The sequence below is a fragment of the Delphinus delphis genome, chromosome 20 (genome assembly GCF_949987515.2).
Source record: "Delphinus delphis chromosome 20, mDelDel1.2, whole genome shotgun sequence".
In the NCBI taxonomy this organism is placed as follows: Eukaryota; Metazoa; Chordata; class Mammalia; order Artiodactyla; family Delphinidae; genus Delphinus; species Delphinus delphis.
Genome location: NC_082702.1, coordinates 40,873,740 through 40,890,319, shown reverse-complemented (window position 1 = coordinate 40,890,319; position 16,580 = coordinate 40,873,740). Strand labels below are relative to the sequence as shown.

The following is a 16,580-nucleotide window of genomic DNA, read 5'->3' as shown; positions in this document are numbered from 1 at the left end:
TACCCCTCCAGAACCCCAGCCCCGGGAAGTATCACAGGCTCAAAGTGGAAAGCCCCCCTCCTGACTCTCCACACTACAGAGGCTCCCCCTACCACTCCCATGCCTTGCTCTTGCCCTCTAGTCCACTGAGGGCTGTTGTACAACCCAAAAGGCCCTATGTATTGCCCCCACATAGAGCCTTTACCTGGCTCATCAGTGGCCAAGGACACAGCCCACAGCTCTCAGTCAGACCGCCCCCATCCCCACTGATGGCTAAAATGCTGGTGGAGGAGCTGCTCCCTGATTCCAAGGGCAAGTTCTCACTCCTCACCCCTACAATGCCTTTACCTGTGAAACCCCTCTGATGACCAGGCATACCTGAGGTGCTAACATGATGCTGAGCTTCTGTTTGCACATGTTGGGCTGTCACTAAGGGGATTGACTCCAAGTTTTCTGGGTGCCAGGGATCACAGGGCTCATGTGGGGAGAGATAATATGACACATTTATCCAGCAGACTTTTGCTGAGCACCCACTGAGTGTCAGCCCAGGTGCAGGTTGCTAGTGGGAGCATCCTGCCTTGGGAGAGAATGGCTGAGCTCCCCTGGAGCTTTGGAACTGTTAGAGTCTGCCCAACCCCTGGGGAGGGTCTACTCCAGGCTGGACATCCCTGGGTCCCCGTTTATGCTTTTTCCCTCAGTATTTTTATTATGAAAATTTTAAAACATAAAATCTGGAAAAAAGTTGAACACCTATATACCCACTGCAGACTTTACAATTTGTATTTTGTTATATTTGCTTTACCATGTATCTATCCTTCCCTCTAGTCAGCAATTAACTCGTTTTTTTGACTGATGTGTTCTTGAATCAGCCAAAGCCCTCACACCCCTAGAAGGAGGCAAGCCAACTTACCTGTTGCAACTTTGCACACAGGGGTGTCTTCTCTCCCTTGGGTCAGGCTCACCTTGGGGCTCTACAGTGAATGGACTGTAGACACCAGGGGCTTGTCCATGGGAGCCCCAAGGCCTGGAGGCTGTCAGAGATTTGATGGCTGTCATTCTTCCACCCCTGATCTCCATCCAGGATCGGCCAGTCACCAAGGGCTCATACCTTGCCCTCCTGTGCACAAGGCCCCTCCTAGGTGTATCATCTCATCACGAACAGTGTGGGCTTTGGAGCCAGACAGATGAAGGTTTGGGTCCAAACACACCATGTGGCGGAAGAGTCAGCATCTCCCTGAGCAAACCGTGACACCCATTCCAAGTTGAAGAGGAATCACTGAGGTGATATGTTAGGATTTGCAACCCGCCAGCACCCCCGTCCTGGCCCTGGCCCTTCCACAGCAGAGCCGGTGCAGGTAGACATTCCCTCTACCAGTCAGGAACACCCCTGGGTGCTGAGCAGGCTTCTGTGAGTTTGGTGCTCCTGATAGCCCTGGGAGACTTCCCTGATCCCAGCCACCAGGTGGTTACCGTTAAGTCTAACCACAAGTCCTTGGTACCTGGTGCTCAACATTTGGGATGTGAGGTGGTTCAGGGATCCAGTCAGGGCCAGGCTTTGGGAGGTGGAGGAGGTGAGAGCCTCACACCTGGGCTCTGTCTGATAAGTCAAGGCCTGAGTGGAGGACCTTGACCCAAAGAGACCCTCCTCCTGCCTAGAGCAAGGAAGAATAATGGCAGGGAGCTGAACCTCCACAGCTGCCTGGCCTCAGTCCTGGGACTTTGGCTCAAGGATGAAGAGAACCATAAAGCCAGGCCCAGTTCTCAACCTCACGCCTGCCACAGTGTTGCTGCTCAGCCTCATCCTTACCCTGGTCCTCCTTGGCTCCTCCTTGGGTAAGTGGGCCTGGCCCAGCCCTCACTGAACAGCCTTAGGGCAACCCAGCTCCCAGCAGCAGCCCAGGCTTCCTGCTCAGGGGCTCAGGGCAGGGGCCAGGCTGGCTAGAAGGGAAGCAGGTGGACAGAGTAGGCAAAGGAGAAAGGATGTGGCAAGGCTGGGCAAGAGGGGGTCAGGGGCCAGTCTCACAAATGGGACAGGAGCTTGGGCTGGGCCCAAGAGCCGGGGAGCGTTTAGGAAGCTGAGAAGCAAAGGTTGGACGTGTAGTTTAGGAAGAGCCTTCTGGCTGCATGTGGGGTATGGACCGTTGAGGTCTGGAGGGAGTGAAGAGGCTAGGAAGGAGACGGGAATATTCCTGGGGACAGGGAGAAAAATGGCCTGGGATTGGGGGTGGGGTGGAGTTGGGGAATGGTGGGGCATAGGTTGGAGAGAGATGAGGAAGAATGAACAGAACTTGGGGGCTGGTTGGATGGGGGCAACTGAGATAGCTATAGAGGCCCAGAGGTGCTCAGGGTGAGAATGGGTAGTGATGAGCCCTCTTGATTTGGACCCCTCTGGGGGGCACAGCCTGGGAGCACCCAGGAGGAGGAGAGGAGAGGTGTGCTGGGATGTGGGAAGCAGGTCCTCACCAGCCCAATGGTCAGGTTGTGGCGTTCCTGCCATCAGACCGGTGCTGAGCTTCAGCCAGAGGATTGTCAATGGGGAGAATGCAGTGCTGGGCTCGTGGCCCTGGCAGGTGTCCTTGCAGGTACATGCACCCTGGGTATGGGGCAGGGTTTCAGGTGTTTCATGCCTGGGTGTAGCCTGGGCCCACCCCCACTTCTGACCCCTGACCCCAGGACAGCAACAGCTTCCACTTCAGCGGTGGTTCCCTCATCAGTCAGTCCTGGGTGGTCACTGCTGCCCACTGCAATGTTGTGTGAGTGCTTCCCTTCTACCTGCACCCCCCCCCCCAGCCCCCACCTCCCCACCCCCTTGCCCTGGAGGCCTCTCTCTTGTCACTCTGCCCTCCTTGTGGCTGCCCAACCCCGCTCTCACTGCAGCCCTGGCTGCCACTTTGTCATCCTGGGCGAGTATGACCTATCATCCAGCGCTGAGCCTTTTCAGGTTCTGTCCATCTTGCGGGTCAGTGCCTGGGCTGCAGATGGGGAAGGAAGAGTGGGCAGTGTAGGTGTGTGGGCTCTGGGGGTGAGGAATTTGGAGCATGCCCTGGCCTAGTCCCCTCAGCACCCATCACACTGGGGGCCTGTGCCCATCCCCATCTTGCATGGCCCCTTCCTGGCTCTGCAGGCCATCACGCACCCTTTCTGGAACCCCACCACCATGAACAACGATCTGATGCTACTAAAGCTCGCCTCCCCAGCCCAGTACACAACACACATCTCACCAGTTTGCCTGGCTTCCTCAAATGAGGTGCTGCCTGAAGGCCTCACGTGTCACCACTGGCTGCGGCCGCCTCAGCGGTGCGGGTAGGAATTTGGGCCAAAACTCTGGGTGGGAGGGCAAGGTGGGGACAAGTCATCTGGGACCTAACCACCCACTCCCGGCCCACAGGCAGTGTGACTCCTGCACGCCTGCAGCAGGTGATTCTGCCCCTGGTCACCGTGAGTCAGTGGCCAGCAATACTGGGGCTCACGCATCACCAACTCTATGATCTGTGCAGGGGCCTCGGGGCCTCCTTGTGCCAGGTGAGCACTGGCACCCTGTCCTGTCCTCTGCACTGTCCTGTGGCACTCCCACCCTCCACACTGACTTCTCCCCTCCTTCCATCAGGGTGAATGTGGAGGCCCGCTTGTCTGCCAGAAGGGGGACATGTGGGTGCTCACTGGTATTGTCTCCTGGGGCGCCAATAACTGCAACGTGTGCGCGCCTGCCACATACACTCAGGTTAGCAAGTTCAGTACCTGGATCAATCATAGCCTACAACCAAGCCCACCACAGGCCCTCTCCCCGTCTCAGTCCAATAAAGACCCCAGGCTCTGTCCTCTTGTGTATGCCTGTCTGTCTTCCTGGTTCAGGGAAAAGCAGAGGCTAGGGCTTCCCTGGTGGCACAGTGGTTGAGAGTCCGCCTGCCGATGCAGGGGACGCGGGTTCGTGCCCCGGTCCGGGAAGATCCCACATGCCTCGGAGCTGCTGGGCCCGTGAGCCATGGCCGCTGAGCCTGCACGTCCGGAGCCTGTGCTCCGCAACGGGAGAGACCACAACAGTGAGAGGCCTGTGTACCGCAAAAAAAAAAAAAAAAAGAGAGAGGCTCTTGGGGGCCCCATTCCCCAAGCGGAGTTTGTCTTCTGGCACGGCAGGTGTTGAGGAGTTAGGATCCTCCTAGACTAGCCGTGACCAGGTTGGGCTCTTCCCATCTCCCCACCGCCTCCTGGGCAACCTCTTGTCCACAGCAAGAGACTGGGCTGTTGGAATGAATGGGCAGCTTTCCCTGGGGAAGGCAGCCTGTTTATTGAGTACGAAGGATACATTTACAAACTTGAGTACACAAAATAAATAACTGCACATTCTCCATCCACAGTCCATGGCATAAAGGCCCAAGTCTCCAAACTCCCTCCGTCCTACCTTCAGGACCAGGCCCATCCTGGCCAAAAGAGGAAATAAATCCCCAGAGGCACTTGGGGAAGTAGGGGGAATTCTGAGGCCATGGGGCTTGGGCTTTCCACTGCCTTGTGCTAGGAGAACTGGAGACAGGAGGAGGGGGTGTACAAGGCACGAATGAGTTGGCCCAGAGTGGTCTCTTTTGGCTTGGTTTCCCACTGGAGGTGGCACATGCAAAAAGAAGAGGGCCTAGCCCAAGGGAACCCACTGGGAGGAACTAAGAGCCAAACCCTCCCTGCTGGCAGGGGACCTGCAGTCCAGCTAAGGCTAAAGCTGGGCCCTGGCTCCTTCCCACCCACTGAAAGCAGCTGTGGAGGGACAGGGCTTGGGTTCCAGCCCCGTCTGTGGTGGTGGGGAGGCACCATGACTGACGCGGGATGGTCTGGCTCAGACCTCTGGGAAAGCAGCCACCCAATTCCACCCACCTCTCAGAGGGGCTCCCTCCAGACGGAGATTCAGCGGGGCCCAGAATGGAAGGGTAATGCTGTGAAAAGAAGCAGGGACAGGCTGGACTGAGCAAGGCCACCGTGAGAAGGTCAGTGCCCCAGGCACTGAGGGTTCAGAGGCAGGTCACACAGTATGGCTAAGTTCCAGGGGGAGCTGCGCAAAAGCTCAGCAGAAGGGGATAGGGTTGAGCACCCCGGGGACCCTCCCTCAATGCAGCAGCTCCTTCCTTCCGACTTCCTCTTGGAGGATAAAGGGAGAGCATGGTGCTCATTCCTCGGCCGCCCATACTCATGCCAGACACTAGATGGCTCCTTCATGCAGCTGCATAGGAGGGAACAGCAGCACCTGAAGGGAGAGGCAACACCAAGGGCGGAACCCAGGCTGACACTGGAATCCTGATGGGGCTCTCCCTCGGAAGCCCCTGCCCTTTGCTTTGGCCCAGGTGCCCCCATCCCCCAGGTAGCAGCAGTGGGGCTCCTTTTAACCCCACACAGTTGGGAAGGAGGCACCTGGGGAATAGAATGGGCATCCAAGGGGGAGAGGGAGGTGATAGTAGGCTCTGTAAAGAAGGCACTGAGTGCAGTAGGCTGGTGGGCAGGAACTCTCATAGTCAGAGAGAGGCTGAAGCCTGGAGCAAGCCTGCTACCAACATGGCCACACAGTCCAGAGGGCCAAGGACCATTCCACGGTCCTACCACCAGAGATCCTGGCAAGTCCTGGGGCCGGGAGGGGTCCCCAGGGGCACCATGAAGGAAGACAGATCTTGGCTGGGAGGTGGGAGGCTGTTTAGACTTAGCCAGGGGCTGAGAGTCCAGCCAAGGCACAAGCTGTGGGCCTACCTGGGCCTCTCACTGGAGCATAATCATGAGGATCAGGATGCCATGGAATGTGGGGCGGGGGGAGGGCAGACAGGAAGGCTTGGTAGAGGAAAGGGGGGATTCCAGAAGTAACTGTCCCAAAGAGTCCTGGGACCACAAGACACCCTCTACCTGGCACTGCATGCTCCTTTGGTCTAGGGAAGAGCCAAGAGGTGAGGAGACTGAAGGCCAGGTCCTGCCCTTCCCCCAATATGTACCAGAGCAGTTGTCCACCAAAAGGAGCATTAGTGCCAGACCAGGCTCCCCGTTCAGGGGGCTCTTATGCCCCAGGGCTCCCTCCACTCTGTCGCACCAGACTCAGGCCCAGGGTGAAGATGGGGACTGCTGAAGGCACAGAGAAGGGGGCTGGGGCCATTCACCTACCACTGACCATACAGACCTATCTCTAGAGAGGGCGGTGGGCCCAGATGGCACAGCAATGTGTGGCCAGGCTGGGGCCATGCCATGTCAGCACCCCAGCCTGCCAGCTCAGCCATTGTACTGCTGCTGGTAGCGCAGGTTGAGCTCCCGCAGCTCTCGCTCCCGCACTCGGCGAGACTTGTTGGATCGTGTAGAGCGGCTGGAACGCGTGGACTGGGCAGATTTGGTGCTCTGGCAGCGCGAGGAGGCGCGTTTGAGGAGGTTCTGGGAGATGGAGCGGTGCAGATTCTTCATAGATGAAGAGGCAGCCATGCTCACCACCCACGGATGCCTCAGGGCCTGCAGTGCCGTCATACGGGCGCCGGGGTCCACCGTCAGCAGGCGGTCAATGAAGTCCTTGGCCAGGTTGGACACACTGGGCCAGGGCTAGAAGCCAAGGACAAGCATTAGCGCGAGCACACTCAACATTGCCCTGAACATCCCGATGAGGTCACCTACACAGCACTCAGACCTGTCCAGTAGCCCTGCACTCTCCCCCTAGAGAGAGGAACTGCCCGGCTCCTCTCACGTAGAACATTCCGGGCCTCCCCTTCCCACCCAGTGCTGACCCAGGCCACTGAGCAGAGGCTGCTCTCTGAGTGACAAGGAGTGTGATAGGAGGAGAAGGATCCACCCCCTCCCTGAGGAGCAAACTTCAAAGGTGCCCTGGACTCAAAGCCTGGTTCAAGGAGGTGGCCCCCGTCAAGACCACCCAACCTACACCAGGACCACCATAACATCAGGGCGATTTAATGAGAACGACCCAAACCTTCCACCATATCTTGAGCCGGACTTAAGCTCCCATCACTGGATGCCCATACTGAGTCACTTCCTAGTCCTTAGAAACAGGGTCTGCCCTCCCTTCCAACTGAAAAAGTGGCCAAAATAATCACTGCATTCTCTGCATCAGCCTCAGCCTCAGCCTCTCAGCCATGAGGAGAAAGGAAACAATTCAAGGCAACTAGATTTCTCCCTCTGCTGGGATGGCAGGGGGATCCTGGGAGCCCAGCAGGGATTAGGACTCTTCTCAGGGGTGCTTCTCATGTCTGCATGACCTCTCTAAGCCACACAGGGGCTCCTGGCAGTACCCTGTGCCAGCCTCGTTTTAGTACATTCTTTCCTCAGCACAAAGCCTGCTCTGCTACATGCACCCACGGCTGCCTCATCTCAGCCACACACCAAACAGCCGTCTGTCTCAGGGCCTCAGCCCGCACAAATTGTCTTCACCTGGCTGAATCCTCAGGTTCTCAGGTTAAAGGACACTTGCTCACACTCCCTCTCTTAGCCACCAGTGCTAAGCAACTATTCGAATAATTTCAAGTTTATTGTTCCCATTAGACCATGCTTAGCTATTCACCAGTGCCTGGTGCCGGGCATACAGGAGGCACTCAGAAGACAGGGGCTCAGAGAGTAAACAACCCATGCATGGCACCTGATGGGTGCCCTCTCCTGCAGCTGCTTCCAGCATGTGGGGCTCAGATGCCCGGGCCCTTGACTTACTCTGCTGAAGGAGGGCAGATGCAGCACTTCTCCGAGTCCCTGCATCTCTTGGGAGCACTCTGGCACGGGCTCTGACACTCTCCAAAGGGTGGGTGGCTAGGACTTCTGCTGAGCCTGCTCCTGGGATGCCAGGTGTCCTATCACCCTCCTTCCTGTCTGGTGAGAGGTCTAACTGTTCTACCCCGTGGTGCCCTTCACCTTGAGGAGCCCCTGAACACACTCTCCAAGGGGCTCCGGAAAGTCTGAGAGCCCACATTTGGGGTAGCTGCATGCCCACTCAGCAGACACACTAACACAGTTATCGCTACCCCCAGTCAGGCTTCCTTGACCCCCAACTCTTCCCCCATGCCTTTCCCCACTGATGTCGATGTACCGGGAGGCAGTGGGTGGGGTGGGGTAGGAAACAAGGAAAAGACTCATCTGGAGTCCTGAAGAAGGGGTGGAGCTACTTGTAGTTGTTATCCTTACCTGCCCTTTGGAAGGCAAATCTCAACTTTTACTGAGCTGAACTGGAAGAAAGTCACAGAAAGCCCAGATTTCTAAACAGCCACCTAACAGGGTCCTCCTCACCAATGGGCCAGCTCCCAGTGATTCCTGGTAAGCGACTGGCCTCCAGGAGGAGGGCAGTTCGGGCCCATAAATCCCGTGCTGTCTGAGAGCAGTGAGGGAGAGCAAGGAGCAACAGCCCTCCCACGCAGGCAGCCTGGTCCACATTTCCCTGCAGGCCTGTGTAACTCAGGGCTCTGATACTGAGGCTGACATGCAGGGTGACTGGACTAGACAGTTGCCACAGTAGCTGTGGGCTCTCAGTTCAAGAAAGCCCCATGGCTTGCTGCTGCCACCTGAACACAAAGAGCCATTGTGAGGGGCCAGCCAATCTAGACCACAGACACACTGTGGCCCCTGTCACTCATTTGAGAAATGGAGAGACGCAGGCATAATGGGGCCACTGATGGACAAAGCAAACCTAGAGCTGGAACAGGTCATGGGAATACCTGTGCTTGTGCTGCACTGCGGCTTTTATGGTCTCCAAGAAAAGGAGAAATCACTGGGGAACACACTGCAGCTCAGCCTAGCCTGTTGGTGGGACAGCTCCAAGACAGAGCTGCCAGCCCAGGCCAGCCAAACAGGGCTGGGACATGGATTCTGCCCCTGGCCCTTGGTCCAGTCAAGCCAGAAGAGAGGCAACTCCTCTGCAAAGGACAGAATAAAAAGTGGCAAACCTGGACTCACAAGTCAGGAACCTGAACACGGATGGATCGGAGGCATCCCCACTTCATAACCATACCCAGCCAAACAAACCAAGGCCCCCTGCAGCTCCAAACCAGTCCAGTGCAGTCTCAGAGGGCCTCCCACTAGACACGCACTGTGGGCTTAAGCATCTCCACCTCCAGAGTGACACAGGCTCACACCAGCTGTCAACCCCTGCTGCTTGTTGCCATGATCGCCAAAGTGAGCCGGATTGATCTGCCCCTCCTCCTCCCCCAGGCGCTCGCCTCTCCAATTACCTGGTACAGGCAGCAGTGTGAGGAATGCTGATGGGCTCATTAGTCTGAGGGCCTGCCCACCCTCTTTGGCAGGCCCCAGCTCTCCCCATCTTTGAAGAACTGTGCGCAGGCGGGTCCCCTAAGACAATGTGACTCGAGCTGTCCTGACATGAGAACCGGGCTGTGCAATGGCACCCAGCCTAACCCTCACACACTGAGGGACCTGCAGCGGGAAGTCAAACAGGACAAACACGGGAAGGTGGTCCTCGAGCCAGCCCACTGACAGCGGGGCAGGGGCTTATGTTGACCTCCAGAATAGTGGCCCCTTGGAGGTCTCCAACAGGGCTCACAAAGGAGAAGCAAGGCCTTCCACACTCACCCATGGCCACACTTCTGGCCAAGTCCAATTCAGCACCTCCTGAAAAAGCGATCGGGACCTCCCTGGTGGCACAGTGGTTTACATTCCGTGCTCCCAATGCAAGGGGCCCGGGTTCGACCCCTGGTCAGGAAACTAGATCCCACATGCATGCCGCAACTAACAGTTCACATGCCACAACTAAGGAGCCCACATGCCGCAACTAAGGAGCCAGCAAGCCACAACTAAGAAGCCGGCAAGATGCAACTAAAGAGTCCTCAAGCAGCAACTAAGGCACCCTCGAGCTGCAAATAAGGAGCCCACCTGCCGCAACTAAGACCCAGCACAACCAAATAAAAAAGAAAAAGAAAGCGATCAACACATGCAGACCAACCCACCTGCTTCCCCAACATGCTCAGGCTTCTGGAGCCACATGAGTATGTCTGGCAGCCTCTGACTGACTGGCCAGGTAACATTCTGTTCCTCATATGCAGCCAAGTGAGGAAAAGAAAAATGGGAAATTCCCTGGCAGTCCAGTGGTTAGGATTCCACTCTTCCACTGCAGGGGGCACGGGTTTGACCCCTGGTCGGGGAACTAAGATCCCACATGCCGCACAGTGGAGCCAAAAGAAAGAAAAAGAAAAATGGGCATGAGGAAAAAGGAAAATGATAAACTGTCATGCTCTTCAGTTTCCACAGCTCTAACTGCCAGCTGTGGGTAAAGGAGAGATATACTTTTGCCTCAGTATACTTGGGGCCAGATCAGGGACACATGTAAGCCTCAGGTGGGTGGCAGAAGGGACAGGCCCCAGGTACCACCTGGCCAGTCTCCTAGAGGCTTCCACCCATTTCTGGGCTGGCAAAGAGCATGGGGCATGAAAGGGAATATCAAAATGTCAGTCGGCCTTGCCTCCAGACACTCAGGCCTCCGTGAGACCTGAGTGTGCAGAGGACAGCTGCAATACTCAGGGTGACAGCCCGCACCCTCCTGTCCAGAAGTCAGTCTTTCATGAGCTGTGTGGGTGAGGGGTCCTGCCCCAAGAGGAGGACAAGAAGAGGCTGTAGGAGGAAGGCTATCACCTCCACCCTGTTTCTGACCATCGAGCTGGCCGCCCTTCTGCCTACCCTGTAACCCCCAGAGTCCTTGCAGTTCAGATACCTACTCCTGATGCTGTAACAGCAGAGAAACCAATAGGGTAGAAGAAGGATCTCCCCCATGAGTACTTCCTAACCAACTTCACCCTCCTCATCGCTCTGCTTCTGTGAGACCAGTCACTCCTGTGACACTCAGCAGCTGAATCCAACTCTCCCTTCAGAGGGAGGCACCAGACCAGAAAGGGTTTGCCACTCCAGCTCAGAGGACACACTTCCTCCCGTCCCAGTCTCATTCACTTGCTCTAGCTCTAATGTCACAAGGGCCTGGCAAGAATGTTACCCAAGCTACTTCCATGGTCCTGCCTTGAGCCCCAGGGCTAAGGGAACAAGGGCTGGAACCAGCTCTCGAGGCCTAGGCTGCAGAGGGAGGAGGAAGCTGCTTCCTTCCAGTAGCAAACCCAGCTCACGGGGCATACCCTAGACTCCCTCTGGTAAGCAGGTCTGACGGCTCTCAAGTAAGGGGAGAAAAAGGCCTAGCGTCTCTTTGGGCTGGAAGCCCAGTGACCTGTGTTCTAGGTCTACCGTCTTGGCTGACCGTAGAGAAATCACAGCCTCCTCACTTTTAATATGAAGGAGCTGAATGCAATGAATTCTAAGTCTCTTCCAGTTTATAAAGTCCTGGGTTGTAAGAAGATGGCTCCCCATCTTTTTTTCCCACTTGGCTGCATGTGAGGAAGAGAAGCAGAGCATCTAACGTTTAAGCTGACTTGACGTCTTGACCTTTATGGGTTCTCTTCGAGCCCATGATGACACTGGGGAAGGTTCCCTGGCAGAGAAGGAAGCCCAGGCAAAGAGATGCTAGGGGAAGAAGGGGGAGAAAGAAGCCTGGGCTTTGCTCCCATGACTCAGTTCTTCCCTCAACTTTGTCTCAACATGTGTCTTCAGATCCAGCATTCCCATGTTCAAAGTCCTCCTTCCTGTACTGACATGGGCCTGAATGAGAGCAGAGAGAAGGGCACAGAGGATATTCTGGGAAATGGAGCTTCAGGTTTACTCAGGAGAGCAGAACTATTAGTGTGAAAAGAACAGCACACTCTGATGTTAACCATGAGGAAAAGTGTTTTGAAAAAATCAGCACAATTAGACACTGTGGGGCTGTAGAGCCAGCATCTCCTCCTCTGGTCAAGACACTCACCATCCTGGTGTCTGGACTTCCAGAACAGACAGTATCCAACAGGCTGAGACCACGCTGTGGGTGGGGGGACCTGAGCAGCAGAAAAGAGAAAGATGTTGAGGGAGAGAGGCTGACAGGAGAAAAAGGAGGAAGATAATAGAGGTTTAAACAGAGGCAGAGGAGCTTCCCTGGTGGCGCAGTGGTTAAGAATTCGCCTGCCAATGCAGGGGACACGGGTTCGAGCCCTGGTCCGGGAAGATCCCACATGCTGCGGAGCAACTAAGCCTGTGCACCACAACTACTGAGCCTGCGGTCTAGAGCCCACGAGCCACAACTACTGAGCCTGCGCACTAGAGCCCGCATACCACAACTACTGAAGACTGCATGCCTCAAGGCCATGCTCCGCAACAAGAGAAGCCGCCGAAATGAGAAGCCCACGCACTGCAATGCAGAGTAGCCCCTAAAAAAAAAAAAAAAAAAAAAAGAGTAGCCCCTGCTCGACACAACTAAAGAAAGACCGCGCACAGCAACGAAGACCCAACGCAGCCAAATATAACTAAATAAATAAATTTATATATATAAAAAAAAGAGGCAGAGAATCTCAAAGATAAAAATAAAATGAGAAAAGGCGTGACAACTTAAAGGATGGTAAAGCTGTGTTCTAAAACTTGAGATGGGGACTACCCTGGCAGTCCAGTGGTTAAGACTCTGTGCTTCCAATGCAGGGGGTGTGGGTTCAATCCCTGGTCTAAGATCCCACATGCTGTGCGGTGCGGCCAAGAAAATATTTTAAATTATTAGAGAAATGCAAATCAAAACTACAAGGAGGTATCACCTCACACCAGTCAGAATGGGCATCATCAGAAAATCTACAAACAACAAATGCTGGAGAGGGTGTGGAGAAAAGGGAACCCTCTTGCACTGTTAGTGGGAATGTAAATTGATACAGCCACTATGGAGAACAGTATGGAGGTTCCTTAAAAAACTACAAATAGAACTACCATATGACCCAGCAATCCCACTACTGGGCATATACCCTGAGAAAACCATAATTCAAAAAGACACATGCACCCCAATGTTCACTGCAGCACTATTTACAATAGCCAGGACATGGAAGCAACCTAAGTGTCCACTGACAGATGAATGGATAAAGAAGATGTTGCACATAGATACAATGGAATATTACTCAGCCATAAAAAGATACGAAATTGAGTTATTTGTAATGAGGTGGATGGACCTAGAGTCTGTCATACAGAGTGAAGTTAAGTCAAAAAGAGAAAAACAAATACCTTATGCTAACACATATATATGGAATGTAAAAAAAAATTGTTCTGATGAACCCAGGGGCAGGACAGAAATAAAGACACAGACGTAGAGAATGGACTTGAGGACACGGAGCGGGAAAGGGTAAGGTGGGACGAAGTGAGAGAGTAGCATTGACATATATACACTATCAAATGTAAAACAGGTAGCTAGTGGGAAGCAGCTGCATGGCACAGGGAGATCAGCTCTGTGCTTTGCAGCTACCTAGAGGGATGGGATAAGGAGGGTGGGAGGGAGACGCAAGAGGGAGGGGATATGGGGATATATGTATATGTACAGCTGATTCAGTTTGTTATAAAGCAGAAACTAACACACCATTGTAAAGCAATTATACACCAATAAAGATGCTTTAAAAAAAAAAAGATTACTCTACCCGGCAAGGATCTCATTCAGATTTGATGGAGAAATCAAAAGCTCTACAGACAAGCAAAAGCTAAGAGAATTCAGCACCACCAAACCAGCTCTACAACAAATGCTTAAAGGAACTTCTCTAAGTGGGAAACACAAGAGGAGAAAAGACCTACAAAAACAAACCCATAACAATTAAGAAAATGGTAATAGGAACATACATATCAATAATTACCTTAAACATGAATGGATTAAATGCTCCAACTAAAAGACACAGGCTTGCTGAATGGATACAAAAACAAGACCCATCTATACGCTGTCTGCAAGAGACCCACTTCAGACCTAGGGACACATACAGACTGAAAGTGAGGGGATGGAAAAAGATATTCCATGCAAATGGAAATCAAAAGAAAGCTGGAGTAGCAATACTCATATCAGATAAAACAGACTTTAAAATAAAGAATGTTACAAGAGACAAGGAAGGACACTATATAATGATCAAGGGACCAATCCGAGAAGAGGATATAACAATTATAAACATATGTGTACCCAACACAGGAGCACCTCAATACATAAGGCAACTGCTAACAGCTCTAAAAGAGGACATCGACAGTAATACAATAATAGTGGGGGACTTTAACACCTCATTTACACCAATGGACAGATCATCCAGACAGAAAATTAATAAGGAAACACAAACTTTAAATGACACAACAGACCAGATAGATTTAGTTGATATTTATAGGACATTCCATCCAAAAACAGCAGATTACACTTTCTTCTCAAGTGCGCACGGAACATTCTCCAGGAGAGATCACATCTTGGGTCACAAATCAAGCCTTGGTAAATTTAAGAAAACGGAAATCATATCAAGCATCTTTTCTGACCAAAACACTAGGAGATTAGAAATCAATTACAGGGAAAAAAACGTAAAAAGCACAAACACATGGAGGCTAAACAATACGTTACTAAATAACCAAGAGATCACTGAAGAAATCAAAGAGGAAATCAAAAAATACCTAGAGACAAATGACAATGAGAACACGACGATCCAAAACCTATGGGATGCAGCAAAAGCAGTTCTAAGAGGGAAGTTTATAGCAATACAAGCCTACCTCAAGAAACAAGAAAAATCTCAAATAAACAATCTAAACTTACACCTAAAGGAACTAGAGAAAAAAGAACAAACAAAATCCAAAGTTAGTAGAAGGAAAGAAATCATAAAGATCAGAGCAGAAATAAATGAAATAGAAACAAAGAAAACAAGAGCAAAGATCAATAAAACGAAAAGCTGGTTCTTTGAAAAGATAAACAAAATTGATAAACCTTTAGCCAGATTCATCAAGAAAAAGAGGGAGAGGACTCAAATCAATAAAATTAGAAATGAAAAAGGAGAAGTTACAATGGACACTGCAGAAATACAAAGCATCCTAAGAGACTACTAGAAGCAACTCTATGCCAAGAAAATGGATAACCTGGAAGAAATGGACAAATTCTTAGAAAGGTATAACCTTCCAAGACTGAACCAGGAAGAAGTAGAAAATATGAACAGACCAATCACAAGCAGTGAAATTGAAACTGTGATTAAAAATCTTCCAACAAACAAAAGTCTAGGATCAGATTGCTTCACAGGTGAATTCTATCAAACATTTAGAGAAGAGCTAACACCCATCCTTCTCAAACTCTTCCAAAAAATTGCAGAGGAAGGAACACTCCCAAACTTATTCTATGAGGCCACCATCACCCTGATACCAAAACCAGACAAAGATACTACATAAGAAGAAAATTACAGACCAGTATCACTGACGAATATAGATGCAAAAATCCTCAACAGAATACTAGCAAACAGAATCCAACAACACATTAAAAGGATCAAACACCATGATCAAGTGGGATTTATCCCAGGGATGCAAGGATTCTTCAATATATGCAAATCAACCAATGTGATACACCATATTAACAAACTGAAGGATAAAAACCATATGATCATCTCAATAGATGCAGAAAAAGCTTTTGAAAAAATTCAACAAATTATGATAAAAACTCTCCAGAAAGTGGGCATAGAGGGCACCTACCTCAACATAATAAAGGCCATATACGACAAACCCACAGCAAACATCATTCTCAATGGTGAAAGACTGAAAGCACTTCCTCTAAGATCCGGAACAAGACAAGGATGTCCACTCTCGCCACTATTATTCAACATAGTTTTGGAAATCCTAGCCTCAGCAACCAGAGAAGAAAAAGAAATAAAAGAAATACAAATTGGAAAAGAAGTAAAACTGTCACTGTTTGCAGATGACATGATACATAGAGAATCCTAAAGATGCCACCAGAAAACTACTAGAGCTAATCAATGAATTTGGTAAAGTTGCAGGATACAAAATTAATGCACAGAAATCTCTTGCATTCCTATACACTAAGAACAAAAGATCAGAAAGAGAAATTAAGGAAACACTCCCATTCACCACTGCAACAAAAAGAATAAAATACCTAGTAATAAACCTACCTAAGGAGGTAAAAGACCTATACTCAGAAAACTATAAGACACTGATGAAAGAAATCAAAGATGACACAAACAGATAGATATACTATGTTCTTGGATTGGAAGAATCAATATTGTGAAGATGACTATACTGCCCTGCTGCCGCGGAGCCAGGCGGAGGCGGAGGCGCAGGCACGGGTGCACTCTAGATTCGGCTCCACCCGTAACCCACCGCCATGGCCGTAACCCACCGCCATGGCCATAACCCACCGCCATGGCCATAACCCACCGCCATGGCCGAGGAAGGAATTGCTGCTGAGGGTGTAATGGACATTAATACTGCTCTGCAAGAGGTGCTTAAGACCGCCCTCATCTACGATGGCCTAGCACGTGGAATTCGCGAAGCTGCCAAAGCCTTAGACAAGCGCCAAGCCCATCTCTGTGTGCTTGCGTCCAACTGTGATGAGCCTATGTATGTCAAGTTGGTGGAGGCCCTTTGTGCTGAGCACCAAATCAACCTGATTAAGGTTGATGACAACAAGAAACTAGGGGAATGGGTAGGCCTCTGTAAAACTGACAGAGAGGGAAAACCCCGTAAAGTGGTTGGCTGCAGCTGTGTGGTGGTTAAGGACTATGGCAAAGAGTCTCAGGCCAAGGATATCATCGAGGAGTACT

At 51.7% G+C, this 16,580-nt stretch overlaps 2 protein-coding genes across 2 annotated transcripts in view; one reads left to right on the top strand and one right to left on the bottom strand.

Annotated features, from left to right (window-relative positions):
* CTRL (chymotrypsin like) lies at positions 1–6,067 on the top strand. The gene is given in 12 exon segments (XM_059999296.1): positions 1–1,260; positions 1,636–1,812; positions 2,458–2,561; positions 2,653–2,732; positions 2,857–2,938; positions 3,104–3,249; positions 3,251–3,282; positions 3,368–3,429; positions 3,431–3,523; positions 3,587–3,812; positions 5,878–5,891; positions 6,035–6,067. Coding segments are annotated over 11 exon segments (975 nt in total). The 5' UTR covers positions 1–1,260; positions 1,636–1,709.
* PSKH1 (protein serine kinase H1) overlaps positions 4,839–16,580 on the bottom strand; it is a 34,315-nt gene continuing 22,573 nt past the window's right edge. Inside the window, exon 3 of the mRNA XM_059999178.1 lies at positions 4,839–6,525. Coding sequence (XP_059855161.1) covers positions 6,208–6,525 — 318 coding nt within the window. The 3' untranslated portion in view covers positions 4,839–6,207. The remainder of the gene's footprint in view (positions 6,526–16,580) is intronic.